This window comes from Lissotriton helveticus, chromosome 3_2 (assembly GCF_964261635.1).
Source record: "Lissotriton helveticus chromosome 3_2, aLisHel1.1, whole genome shotgun sequence".
Lineage (NCBI taxonomy): Eukaryota > Metazoa > Chordata > Amphibia > Caudata > Salamandridae > Lissotriton > Lissotriton helveticus.
The window spans coordinates 463,393,225-463,407,932 of NC_136062.1; the positions used below are offsets into that span (position 1 = coordinate 463,393,225).

The 14,708-nt window shown below is 43.3% G+C and overlaps 1 protein-coding gene across 1 annotated transcript in view; it reads left to right on the forward strand.

The window, feature by feature from the left end:
* The window catches only part of LOC144826169 (astacin-like metalloendopeptidase), a 272,346-nt gene that overhangs the window by 237,316 nt on the left and 20,322 nt on the right, over positions 1–14,708 (forward strand). The window contains exons 12-14 of the mRNA XM_078684563.1: positions 2,559–2,784; positions 2,970–3,088; positions 5,638–5,860. Of these exons, the coding sequence (XP_078540689.1) occupies positions 2,559–2,784; positions 2,970–3,088; positions 5,638–5,860 (568 nt within the window). The remainder of the gene's footprint in view (positions 1–2,558; positions 2,785–2,969; positions 3,089–5,637; positions 5,861–14,708) is intronic.

Sequence of the window (14,708 nt, forward strand, 5' to 3'; positions counted from 1 at the left end):
TTGGCCTCTCCTTAAGATTCCTGCCTGCCTGCCCTCTTAACTCTCACCATATCACCAACCCGTAACTCGACTGGCTTGCAACTATGTTCGTAAAACCCGCGTTGTAATGGATGTTCCCCCCCTGAACAGCACAGACATAATTCGTTGAAACATTGCTAGAGCAGATGCCAACCCAAACGGTACTCTTCTGAACCTAAAGAACCCAAAAGGTGTAACAAAAGTAGTAAGGCTTCTGCTCTTCCTATGTAGAGGGACCTGGTGGTATGCAGCAGTGAGATTGATGGTCGAGAACCACTTTACATCTTTAGTGGCGGAGAGCATCTCCCTTATATTTGGTAAGAGAAATTGTTCTACAATGATACTCCTTTTTAAATCCCTCAGGTCCACACATAACGTGAGTTTACCGTTGGTCTTCCTGGCAATCACCAAGGGAGAAACCCAATCTGATGCTTCTACTCTCTCAATAACTCCTTCTAAACACAATCTATCTAACCCACTCTTGACCTCATCCATCAAAGCTGAATGAATGCTCCTTACTTTGTGTACTTGTGATACTACATCCCTCTTGAGCATAATTTTGTGTTGGAAGTCTTTCAACTCTCCCATCGCTCCTGTAAACACTTCAGGGTAGATATTAACAATGTAATGTTCTAATTCACCTTGTTGTACTACCATAACTGGTTCAAGATTATTTGGGTCTAAAATAATCCCTAACTCACCTCTATCCCCCCAACCGAGAACAGATGGTCATGTAGCAGCTAACAAAAAGTTTGCACCTAGCTTCTCTGTTTTTAAATGCAAAATTTAGTACTTTAACTCCTAGCATCTTGATGTCCTTGCCCATGAAAGTATTGGGACAAACCTTTGTGGGATCTAAAACATTCGCTAAAACCGGAACAAATTTTTCTTTCCAATCTTTATCATTCACAATTGTGTAAGATGATGCTGAATCTGCAGTAACAGTGATCTATTTCACACTTACGTTGTTCTCCTAAGTTAGAATCTCCCTTGTTTATGTTCACAATGCACAAAATTCCCTCTTCTTCAGAATGTGTGAGCCAGCGTAAAACAATGGTTAGCGCACTACCTTTATTCTCACAACAACACGCAATACGTCATCGGAAACGCCTTTGTCTTGAGAACTTCACAGAGCTTGAGTAACAGCAGGAGCAACACGCTAAAGCTCGAGTGCTGGAGAACGTGCGCACATATTGAATAATGGAGGAGTCACGAGCTAAAGCTCAAGCATTTGGGAGCACATGCACTGCTTGAAACATTGCAGACCAGTAGCTGCAGCTAAAGAGGTGTAAAAATTAACAGTTGACAATACCTCAGTACAGCGAATGTCCAACAGTAAGGTAGTCCTCACACCACTTCCTGTACCATAAGAAAATGTATAATTTCTCCACAGCAGCACAGTGAATCCACTCCCCAGCTAAGAATGGCCAAGTCACACACGTGGGTACACCGGGCCAGTGTCGCTCCCGTTCATCGCCATTTCTGTAAAGATGGGCTGACACTTTGAGTATTAGAAGTTGTACTTTAATCCATGTCACTGCCATGGTTCAGGAAACCAGAGCTGATCCTCCAACCAGCTTCCACTCAACTATCCAACCTCCCACGTCATGACATTCCTACATTCCACCCAGGAATGCATAGCATGAGAGGGAGCCACTTACACAAAGGTCATAAAAATATCAAAGAATCAGAGTGCACCAGCCGACACAGATCGAGGCTAAGATTACACCAGGTACTTGAGCTGAAGCTTGGCGACAAGATAGTGTGGCACACCAAGCCACACCTGACGAGATGGGGATGTGTGGTTAGTCTATACCTTGTCTCCTGGAGATGCTCCAGTGATCATCTGGCTCCAGCAAGGGATCATCTAATTCTTCTGTAGCACCTCACTGAACGCACTGCCTTGCAGCATGCTTCTGTTGAGCAAGGGCTTATGGGTCTCAGTGGGCAGTAGTCCAACATGTCATGATGGCCCCTTGGGACATGTAGTTCCATTAGTGGAGTCACATGTACCTCACTCTGTATGGCCTTTAAGGTGGTTCAATAGATTAGAGGCCCCAGTTGGACTGCTGTTTCAACAGGTGGTGGAACATTTAGTTTTGTTGGTAGTGTCAAGATCGCCCTCGGACTCCACAGTGCTTTAGGGTCAGAAAGGGTTCAGTGGTACTAGTTGGCAGCAATGCAGAGCTCCTGAATGCCGCTGGGATACATAGTTGGTCAATTTGATTACGCCTCAACAATTGTGTGTGACACAATTATTCAGTGCCAGAGCAATATAATTCCTAATCATTGTGAACTCAAACTCAGCTTGATACAACTATGTCATGGGAGTGGAGTGACCGTTCCTAACGTGGCCTCTGCCAAGCCTTAAGCCGTGTAATATTCCTTTTGAGAACCAGAATGCTTAGTTCAATTAAGTTTGCTGCCTTCTGCTCATCACCCCGTGTCTGGTCAAGTATAGGTAATTGTCAGTATTCAATATGCTTTTCTTGTCTCCATATCATTTATGGCCATACCTGTTTTTGCTTCTGTCATGCCAGATTTCTTTGCAGTTTGATGACTTTGATGTCCAGCTCACCTCAGATTGCTCAGCTGACTTCATCAATGTTTACGACGGCGGCAATACATCATCCCCAGTTGTCCTGAAGAAGGCCTGTGGGGAGTTGAATCTACCGCCTCTTGTGTCTTCAGGGAGCATGATGCTGGTGGAGTTTGTCAGTGATGGAGCCATCTCAGCCCGTGGTTTCAACGCCTCCTACAGGACAGGTAAGTCTGTTCTTCCTCAGGTATTGTATATTTCAAGTCACACTTTGGGAGTAGGTCTCCCTACTGTCTCATTTATCTTAGATGCTATTTAGTTTTGTTCTTTGGAGTTATCTTTCCTCTCTTCAGTCTGTTGTTTCCCTGCTAAACATATGTAACCGTTTTGCTATTGCCCCATCTTCTTGCAGTGACATGTGACAGCACCTCCACTAAGGACAATGGTACTGTCACCTCCCCCGAGTACCCCCTGGATTACCCCACTAACATGGACTGTGTCATGGCCATTCTGGCTCCAGAAGGATACAAGGTATGTGCAGCCCAGTCTGGAAAGAAGTCTTTAGACATCTTAATAACTTGCTGAAGATAACGGTTAATTCAAATATTTCTGTGCATACATATGTCCTACATACACTTAGACGCTGATATGCAGGACGAGGTAATGCGCCTTTTCTGTACACATGCGACAAGCTGTTTATTCGATACGTGTCTCTCTCTTTAAACTACACCTCTCTTACATCATTTTTCTCATTGATTTTTGGGGCACATTCCAGAGATTGTAAAAACAAGTTTGCTGTGCATTCTTGGAAATCTGCACATCATAGTCTCTCTCTTCCAGTCTGTAAGCTTTAGATCCACGTCTATATGTTTTTACTAAATATTATAGTTAGGCTGTCCTGTTTTCAGTTTCTATTTTTGGTAAATTCTGGTGGGGTTTTTTCCAGTGTTTTCAATATCTTAAACAACAGTTATCAGTGGTTACACATTTTCGCGCCACTAAAAACAACAGAAAAAGTGTTTTTCCGGTGTTTATGGAACGTTTTGCTTTTATTATTGTTTGCTTTCTGCACTGAAAGAACATGGTATATAGACAGTGTAATTATAGTGTATATGAGATCCAAATAGATTTTTGCAAATAAATCTTATTGTAGTACACCATACAATACTTCTTCAGTGAGTCTTTGGGTAATGTGTGCTCGCTCTTTCCTTCCCATGTAAACATCTGTGAAAAGGCTCTCTCAGCATTCTTAGCCCATTGGGCTGAGAACTATCAGCTAAGGGACACAGTTGAGATGTCTCTTTCTTTGATGCCACATAATGCACGAAATTATAAATATTTGCTTTTTAGTTCCTGTGCATTAGAAACCAGTGCACCAAAATGGACTAAAAAGTCAATAGCATCCCTCATTAACTCTTAAGATTGTAAAGATGATTTCATCATACCATCTAACAAGTGGCAAGGATCTACTACAGGGAATCACTTCAGCTCGGGTATCAATTTTGACAGGTCATAACACAACTTTTTTATATACGTAGCTGAATCACTGCAAATACAAACAATATAACTCCAATCTTTGTTGAACTTGGAAAGAACCTTTTTTGCAGAGCATTACAAGTGACACTGTGTTCCATGTTTTCCAAAAGTCTGGTGTCGTGTTTTCACCACTATCCCAGATGCTTGTTGATATATATACTTGTCACTATACCTTGCATTGAATGTTTAAAGCCTGAGGTGTTGGCAATTCACCTACTATCAATACTGACCCACTAGAAACTATGGTCTGATGTATTAAGGTCTTTTACCCATTCTCTGTGTGTAAATGTGATGACACATATTAGGAAAGATTTATATGAAACCAGCCACTTTACCTATCGGTGAAAAAATCAAATGCAGCCAAAATATCAAATATGAGTTTGATATTTCCTGATTCTCTATAGTTTATAAAATAATTAAACTAGACCTAAAACATGAAACTAAACCCTGCATCTTTAGACCAAAGGCCACAAAACTGAAAAAGTAAAAGGAAGAAGAAACAATATTTTAGTAGCATCCCTAAAGAACAAAACTCAAGCAGAATAATGCTAGCCAGTCTTTCTTACTGCTACTTGTATAACAAAGTTACATTGTATTGACCCCTTCAGGAAGAAAAAAAAGACTCTTTCTCTCTCTTTTTCCTTTCTTTGAATGGCATTTAGTTTGTGGTTGTCCAGGTGTTTTTTCAGTGTTTATATGTTTTTACCGGTGAGGGCTATTTTTCTTTCAGTGGGGTTTTATCAGTTAATATAGGTTTAAACTTAAAACCCCACAGCCTAATTATAGTTCAGAACTCTTTCCAAGTTGTCTATTATTATTATTTCAAAATAATCATGTCAGCGAATGAGTGCCTACTCTGAGCTCATTCATTGTTAACTAAGCAACAAACGATGGCATTTCAGCTTCTAAAGTACGCGGGAGGTGGGGTGAAGCTCTCCCCTCTCACAACAGCGTGGTGCATGACATGTGCAGTGACAAGATTTGTGAGGGTGGACAGGCATGGCTGATGCCTTCTGCCTGACTCTGGGCTTCATTCTGTTAATCAAGCTATGACTTTGCAGTCCACTAAGTTTTAGCACAGATAGAGTATGTACTAGCATAGGTAACAAAGGCTGAGGTGGTAGTTGAAAGGTGTATGCCCGTGGTTGAAAGGAGTGTGTTAGTTGTTAGAATGATTAATGCTCTAGTTTGTAGAGGAGAATGGGACTTGTTCTTAGAGGGAAAGGTGTAAGAGAGGGTGTAAGTTTGAGTGCCTTTGTGTGTGCGTTCAGGGTGCTGGTAGTTGGAGATATGAAGGCGCTTGCGGTTGAGAGCAGCATAGCGTCTGTGGACATAACGCGTAGTTGGTCTGCTACAGGAACCTTCATTCTGCCAATAGTCTGAAAAGTGCTCTAAAAATTGGGTTCGGCTGTGTTTGAGGGTGAAACCAAGGTTGGTGTTGGGTAGTGGTGAAATGAAGTGGTTTGTGCTGGGAGTGCTCTATCTGGTGTAGAAAGTGTTGTGAGCTGAAAGGGCTGCACTTACTTTGATCTTGTATTTCACAGATCTCATTGACCTTCACCCAGTTCGATCTTGAGAACTTCCCTGGATGTGGCGCTGATTACCTGATTATCAACGATGGTGCCCGCTCCACATCAAAGACTATAGGCAAATACTGTGGCAATATCCAAATCCCAGATCTGGTCTCCACCGATAACGCACTGCTGCTGCAGTTCCACAGTGACACCTGGGTGACCGCAGCTGGCTTCAGAGCGGAATACTCCTTCGGTAAGTTTGAAGGTAAAGGTCAGATTCGAGAAACAAACTTTAGCTAACCAATAAAATATAAACCTTGTGGGAAAGCCCTTTGGATGTCATATCATTAGCCACTGAGATACATTTTGATATGGGTGGGAGAATTCCCATCCGATGAAGGGGTGTACTTAACTACTTCCACCGAGGTGGCAGATGAAAATCCACCATGTTTACGACTGTCTGCCAAGGTGACAACATTTCGATAAGTAGGTTGTTGTGTGTGCCATGTGGGAGCAGCTTTAGTGGAGAAACATCTTTGTGCAAATTATACCAGCTCATGTGGGAACTTGAGATTTACTCCTACAAAGGGGTACGTTGTTAGGACTCACTTTAGTACTCTGTCTACAATGCTCCACCTGATACTATAGTAAGTAAGTAATACTTTCTTGTACAGTAATTAAAACCACTACAAATCACATAGAAAAAATGCATTAATACTGTGATAAAATGTTACAAAAACTACGATTAAAAAGTGCTAAAGCTAAAACTATAAAAAAAACAGGCAAGATTGGCCCAAAACTGAGTCACTTCTATCATGCCATTGGAGAGCTATGCATAGTTGGGCAGGCCTGCTTTTCCCTTCACCGTACATTTAGTTATTGGAGTCCATAATGTGCCTGGGTAACAAAAGTAGTCCTCCCGTGGGTTTATTCTTTTTTTGCGATTAAGCCAATGGGCTCCTAAATGCCAGCTGGGCCCTCGTTATGAACTAATCGGTTTAGCTCTGAGGAGGCGAGTGTTGTACTGGGTTCCATCACTGTGCTTCCTGATTTTTTTGCTAATATGAGTACCATCCCTTCTTCGTGCAGGTTATGGTGCTGCCTTCTGCTCTACAGCCAAACCAGTTTGGCTTTTTCTATTTATCCTTTCTTTTTGTTAAGGCGGGTATCTGCGACTTCAAGGTATTTTACCAGTCAGCAGCTCAGTTGGATTTCGCCGCCCGAGAAGCATGCCAGGACTGCTTGCCTGCATAACCTTATTCGTTTTTTATTGAATAATGGTCTCAGAAGGTTCCGGCGATTTTGTAGCAGAACCTTGCAGATGGTAAAAAGGTGTAAGATGTTTTCTTCGCCGTTGCCACAAAGGCGTCACTTTGCCGGCATTGAGGGACGCAGCCATGGGACCATGTGGTCTACAGAAGGCAATAATCCAAGACGAAATTTCAGAAACTTCTCTTTTGTTTTTTTGGTGAAGCTGGTCTGAAGATATGTTTGTGGCCTAAGTTTGGTGTAATATTGAATGGTTAACCAGCCATGTGCTCGCTCAGCCAGTAAGGCTTTGTCCTGCAGGAGAGATTCTTTTTTGACAATGTTATTTACAGGTTTTTTGAAGCTCACCAAGGGCCCTTTGCAGGTCCCATAGTTGACGCACCCCCAGGTGTTTTATTGCGTCCTCCAGGAAGAGCCTTGCGGGGCAGTTTTCTTCAGTTTGCATTTCCTTCCAAAGGAGAGCGTTGAGGGTATTTGCTTCTCCCCTGCTTATTTTATATCAGCTTTTTAAGTATACTCCTTTGCGTGCCAGCTCTTCCTTTGCAAGCCCAAATTCGAGTCTAATCTGCGCTGGTGATGTGTACCTCGGCAAGCCAAAGATCATACGCAGTCCTCTTGTCACTGTACCATCTACCGTTTCAGCGTCCCTTCCTCTCATTGCTTCATTTCCGTAGGTGATAGATGGAACCAGTTTTGCCTGAATCATCTTTATTAGAGGAAGGAGATTTGCACCTAGTTTAACCTGAACCCAGGTATTACTCTGCAAGAGGATTAATTGGTTCAACAGCAGCGGTGGAATTTTCATTTTCTTTAGTTTTTGCCACAGCATATCTCTGTTTACATGGTCAAAGGCTGAACTGTAGTCAATGTAGCACAGGTATAAAGGTTGTTTAACCACAAGTGCTGCATCGATCAAAAGCGATAGGGCTAGTATGTTAGTGGTGGTCCCCATGTTTTTACGGAAGCCAGTATGATTATGTGGGATTGCTGTTGTGTCTTCCACCCAAGATGTTAGCTCCTGGAGTATAGTCCCGCGTATTAATTTGCCTCATTATCAAGTAAGTAGCTGCATGGGTCGTTCCTATCTCCTTCTTTGAAAATTGGGGATATGATTGCTCCCCTCCAGGATCGTGGGATTGTTGAAGTCTGCAAGATTTTTTCAAACATTATTTTGAAAACAACAGCCCAATATTCCGGCACTTGTTTGAACACGATTTGGGGAATACCATTTGGGCCTGGTGAGCCCTCGTGTCTCCCTTTCGTAATTGTTTTACATATCTGTGCATTCGTAATTGGGAATTCCTCATTTTGCACAAGAGCTTCTTTGTATTGAGATGTCCAAGCTTAAAAGACGTTTTTGGGATTGCGTGATTCTTTCCATGGTCCATGGACTTAATTCAGGTGTGTGCCATGGAAAGTTATCCAAGCCTCTTCAGTGGCATGGGATTCGATCCCCTTGCTTTGTTCACTGATCAGACTGTTAATCTTTTGCCAGAACTGCAAGCTATTGTTTGTTTTGGCGTCGTAGAGGAGTTTTCCCCAAAAGGCCTCATCTGCTTCTTTTTTAAGTCACCATATCAGTTTCATACGAGTATCTTTTAACTGTCTCAACACTTGACATGTGGCAAGATCTTTCCTTACTCTTCGAAGAGTATGGTTGATCTGGGTCTTTAACTTTTTTAGCTGGGTGTCTTTTCTAAAATTATGATGATTCTTGTGTTCAGGACTTTGGCCATTCCAGTAGTCCTTGCATTTATTCCAGATTTATCTCGTAAAGTTTTTGTAAACAACTCCCAACTCTCAATTAAGTCTGTGGCAGCTAATTGTGCCTCTCCTAATGCTTGTTTCTCTTGGGATAAAAGGCTTTGTGGGTCGTTGGTTTTGCACTTTATCCGCCTTTCGTTTGTTGAATATTCTGAGCCTAGTCTGTTGGCGGTGGGAGGGCTTAGGGCTGTTGGGGCCTCGATCGTGATTTCCTGAGGGAGGTGGTCACTGTAATCCGTAGAGCCAATTGGGAAATTTCTTGCCCTTTGGTACAGGTTGCGCGAGAGGAATGTAAAATCAATTGTGGAGCTAGCCTTAGTGCTATGAAATGTAGCTACTTGGGGGCGGTCGCCTGAGAATCTACCATTGAGTGCTCGGAGGCCCAGTTCTTCTAGTTTTGCTAGGAGTCTCCTGACTGTTTTCGAGCTTCTACTTCCAAAGGTGTTGTCTTGATGGCTTGGCTCCCAAGCAAAGGGGTCCTCGTCTTCGATAGTGTCTGTGGCTGAATTACTAAGCATATTTAAGTTAAAGTCCCCGCTGATGATCAAGCTGTTGGTTTTTCTCGATTTTTATTAGTTTTATGAGTGCTTCCTTCAGCTGCTGTGCTCCCTTTGTTTTTTCCCAAGGGTGTAGATAGAGGTTTATTAGGGCTATATCCTCTTTTTTTTGTTCTGCTCTCGGAATGTCAATCGCAATGCTTGCATTGCATTTGGAGGGGGTAGCTTGTAAGTCAAGGGCACTACTGTAACAATGGTCCGAGAGCTTTTCTCCTAGACCATTGATGTTCCAGGAGCACAATTTGAAGACATTGGGGGTATTCCCTGCTTTAGCTTTACTTTGTCATTGGTTTTTAACTTTGACATTTAGGGTCCTGGATAACCAACTCCAGTTTTGCAAGGTTGGGCTGCAATTGGCAGGTGGTCTCTTATTGAGCTGTTCTCGATGGGCTCCGTTCTCAGGGGTTTTGCTCCGAGCCCCTCGTAGTACAGAGATCAAGTTGAGCTGCCCGTTCTCTGTCTTTTGCTCATTGTCAAGGGTCAGAGGATCTGGATATCTTGGTTTTGAGAATAGTTGTAGTTTTATTCCCCAGGAATCAAACTTTGTTTGTTCTTTTAGCAATCTATCTGTAAGTTCTGCTGTGGCCCATACTGTTTTTGTTGCTTCAACCCCTGAGTGTCTCGGCAGTTCTATAAATTCTACTGATTCCAGGTCGCTAGAAGATATATTTTTAAGACTATCGATATTTTTCAATAGGCGTAATATATTCCCCCTATTTAAAATATCCATATGCCCCTTGATTTGTACTCCGGGTGGAAGTCTATTGTGGCGGTGCCTATTTGCCCCTTTTCTTGTGTTGTGTACACAATAATGGGGACCTCCCCTAAGCCATGACTTTTCCACATTTGCTTCTGCATGTCTTAACTCTTTGAGTCAGTACTGCCACCAGCTCTGATTTTAACTGCAACAGCTCATGCAAAACTCGTTTGTCAGTTTCACATCCACCATGGTTTACCATATTAGCCTCACATTAACAAACTTTTTCCTCTAATTCTAAAACCTTGCTGTAATAAACTCTCCTTTTCTTAGCACCATAAGCTCCCAGTCTCCCTCTCAAAAAAGCCTTAAAAGTTTCCCACATGATCTCAATCCTAGCCGTCCCTATGTTCTTATCAAAGAAGACCTCAATCTCCTCACTTAGAGTTTTTAAGAGTTCCTGGTCAAGAAGGACCGTGCGATCTAACCTCCAAGTTGAACCCGAACCACCCGTCCTTAATTTTAGAGTCAGGGAAATGCCTGAGTGATCCGAAAGATATACCCCTACATGACCCACCTTAGTCACACAATCCTTTAATCTAGAGTCAACCAAGAAATAATCTATCCGGGATTTGTGATTATATTTTTTATTGTAAAAAGTATACCCTACCTGTTGACCTACCTTCAACCTCCAAATATCACACAAACCTTGCTGAATAATCAATGTCTTGACTCTACTTTACATTTTCACGAAAAACATAATAATTAGCTAGCAAGTGCATCCAAAGGGCCCACATCATCCTGATTAGGGCCATAATAACCAATAATAATCAACATTTCCCCTGCCAACTTCAATTTCACAATCAGCCATCTTCCTTTCACATCTGCAGCTTTACACTCCACTGTAGTATTAACCCCCTGCCTAATCAAAACTGCCACACCTTTCGTAACTATAGTTCAAGGCTTGTAAAAGGATTGGGCAATTCACCGCTGAGCTGAAAAAATTTCATTACTTTTAGCACCAGACACATGAGTCTCCTGCAAAATTATAATCTGGGCCAAAGAATCTTCTAGATATTTCAAAATTAACTGTCTCCTACATTTCAAACGTAGGCCGTTCACATTCCAAGAAAGGAATCTCAGTTCCGCCGAGTTAACCCCACTCATAACACCCAGAGCCAACTTCTCCCAAACACCTGATGGCACAAAAGCTTCTGGGGATTTTTTTGTTTTTTCTCCACATACCCTTACCCTCCCCCACACCCAAAACCCCTTGTCCCCTTCCCCCTTCCCCCCATTAATTCCCTCCCTACCCTGGAAAACCCAACCAGACTACCCATGGCATTGGCCCTTTGGGTGCCTACAATAATGGTACGGATATATACCACACAAAATGTATACATGCCTGTGTGAGACCTGCTCCTCAAGCTTAATTTAAAAGATCCCGATCCAAGACAAACTACCCTCTTGACACTGCTCCAAAAAGTTATCCACCTCCTCAACCGCTCGAAAAGAATACATTGTATTTTGCCACATGACTTTTAGAAAAGCCGGGAACTTTAAGTGAACCGTGGCGCCAAGTTTTCTAAGAGGCTCCATCCGCTTGCCTTGCTCCCATTGCCTGTTAGCAGTCACCGGAGACAAATCTGATCTTACCTCAACTTTTACCCCATCCACTGTTATATTTTTCTTTTTGAGAGCTGCTGCTAGAATTTTTTCTTTCAAGTTATACGTCAGAAAACTTTATCAAACTTTTTCTGGGCTTAGACCGATTCGGGTTCAACCTGAAGGGATCACGATGGACCCTTTCAATTCTCCCAGAATCTCCTCCTCTGCCTCTTCTAACTGTAGTTCAGACTTTAGTAGCTGGCCCACTTACTTTTTAATATCAGAACCTTCTTTTCCCTCTGGTAGCTTCAAAATCTTCAGGTTATTGCGCCTTTGCATATATTCGAGCCTTTCTACCCTCTCCTCATGTTCCCTCTATCTGAACTTAATGGCCTCAAGTTCTTTCCGGTTATCCATCACATTCTCACGAATTACTTTAACCTCAGCCTCCAACAAATCCGTGCGGGAACTCAGCTCATCAAATTTTGCCTCCAATAAACTGCACGAGGCTCGAATGCTTTCTTGATTCATTTTAGAAACTTCAAAACCCTTATGCATATCGAGATCTAATTTTTTTAAAAGGGCAATAACTGGAAGATCTGGATAATCAGGTTCAGGATCTATACCGAGCTCCTCTGAGGTTTTGTCTTCAACCACTAAGACGCTTGTACTCGTTGTACCAGAAAGCTCCACATGCTCTTCCACATCTAAAACTGCTGTACCAGAAGAGGAGGATAACTGTAATGACTGCACTGGCCTAACTGCTACAGTGTGTGTTACTTCTGTCTTATCGGTTGAATCCTGTCCGACTGCCTCCATATCTGTAGTAAGGGCCTGATAGCGATTAGGGCTCAGATGCATAGACCAATCTTGTATATCTAATACCCCAGGGGACCCCGATTACCCTTATCTCCCTCCTGCGTATCATCTAATTTCTGCCAGAGCTGTGTGGAGTTAGCCTTCAATATCAGGGTTTTTGGGATTGTTTTAAAATAGGAGTTGAGAGATGGGGTGGTCATGAGCTTTCGTTCCAAAACGCTTTGTTTCCCCAATTTACAAACCATAGCATTTTTACAGTTTTTTTTTATTATCTTTTTTGTGTATTGGTGTCTAATAAGCTTTTAGTTTTTATTTTCGGTGAGTCACTATGTTTAACTAATAATTTTTCACCTGCCCCCCTTTCCCGGGCTCCTCAAAGTGTACCTAGAGGCCCCTCCAATTGTAGCTTGATTGTTAACTTCGACCTTGTCTTGTGTGATACAGACGGCCGAACCTTCGCAATACTGTGGAACTTGAGATGTGCTAGTGGTACTCACAACCGGGGGCAGTCCTTCAGCCGACCCTCTACCCAAATGGGTATTCTCCGCTCCCCTTCCGCCCGCCCCAGTGCCTCGAAACGTGATCCTAGAAGCCACTCGCCGGCCTCTTCCCAACTCGAACGCTGCTCTGCTCCAGCAGCCCAGCTCCATTCCTGCCGCCGTCTTCGCCTCTCTCTCACCCTAGGAGGCTTCCGTCTCCTGGGACGCCATACAGCGCCAAAGCCAGAGCCGCGGAGAAAAACTGCTCCGCTCTCATAGCCACAAACCCGCTTTCAAATACTAGGTAAGAAACTATAACTGGACAGATTGTCAGAGCCGTCACATACAGGTAAAACACACGTATCGCTCCCAGCACTAGCGACCCGCTGCTAGCCGGCCGCCATGTTTTCCACCTTGCTTCTGCATGTCTTGTGCGTTAGTTGTAGTCCGGTAGAGCTTGCTGCAGTTACTACCCGTTGAGGGCTCCCTCGAGTGTGTCCTTCTTCCTTTAAGTGGGGGAGGCTAGTATTAGGCTTTCTTACTTGTGGCGGTTTTCTTTTGGGTTTTTTCCACCCTTCCTGGTTTCCCGTTTCTTGTAAATTGTCTTCCATTACTGTATCGTCTCTCATCTCAGTCTGCCTATCTTGTAGTAAATCAGGTGTCATTTTCACGTGTTGCCCTTGCCCCAAGCTATTGCCGTTGTTTTTTTCTTTCGATTTTGTCCCTTCCTTTTCTGCTTTCTTCCGTTTTTTCCAGATTGAGAATGTTCCAGCATGATTTCTTTTTGCGCGTTTTCCCCCGTTGGCATTATGTTTATAGTTAGTGGAAGTTGGGTTCCATCATTTTGCTGACTGCTGCTGATCGTTATCTTCTTAACATCCATACATTCCCTGATCAACTGTAGGTCTTGTGTTGTCTTTGGACTCTTCTGTGTTCGAGACTGAGTTCCTGCTAGCAGTGGCGTACTCGTTTTGCCTCTCGTCTTGGCAGAACCTGTTGATCGGTTGTTTTTTACGGCCTCCCTAATATCAGAGAGGAGATTGTCCATTGCCGTTAGGAGTGTCACCAATTTGTCCACAATTGTTAGCCAGGAGCAGTTAGGTTGTATGAGTTGGGTCTCTGCTTGCGCCCTTTTAACCAAATTGTTCAACTCTGCTAACTTGCCGTCAATATTCGCGACGAATATTGACAGAGAATTGAGGACAGAAAGTTGAAGATCCATCTTGTCTGACCGGTATTGGATGGCCTTTACTGATAGTTGCATTGTGTGCAAAAGCGATGTCCAAATGTCTTCTTTTGCATTGGTGTTTCCTTCCCAGAGTTTGCGATAGTTGCTCTGTCTGTCCCTCCTGGCAGTTCCCCCATAGTAGCAGCCGGGTAAGATGCTACCAGTTCCTCCCACTTCTCTTTCGGGTGAGATACGAGGTTTCAGAATCGTTGACCTGAAATGGTATAGATGGTATATTAGTTGAAGTGAATGAGCTAGGGGGATAGGTTTCAGTTTGTCTTGAGGCACCTCTTAGCTTGACCTGCTCCCGTTGTTTCTCAGGTTGTTGGTCATTTATTTGCGATGTGTGCTGTCCCTGCGCTCAAACTTGCTGTGTGGTTATGGTATTTGGTTGCCTCGCTTCTTCCGTGTCTGTCGCTATTGCGGCAACCCTTGTTCTCTTGAGTTCTTGCATTGCCAGCCTGTCCTTTGGCATTGTCAGTGTGTGTTTGCAGAGTACCGGTTCTATTTGCAGTGGTAAATCTCCGTGCTGCATGTGTTTGCTATTTTGCGCGTCGCCCGTGCCCTCCAAAGTGTGGTGCCTGGGCCCCCAGGTTACTGCTCCTTTTGGTCCATCTTGTCTATCAGGATTTCCGTGTGGTCCTTGTCCACCCTTTCCAAGTTCTAAAAATTCAAGGGGT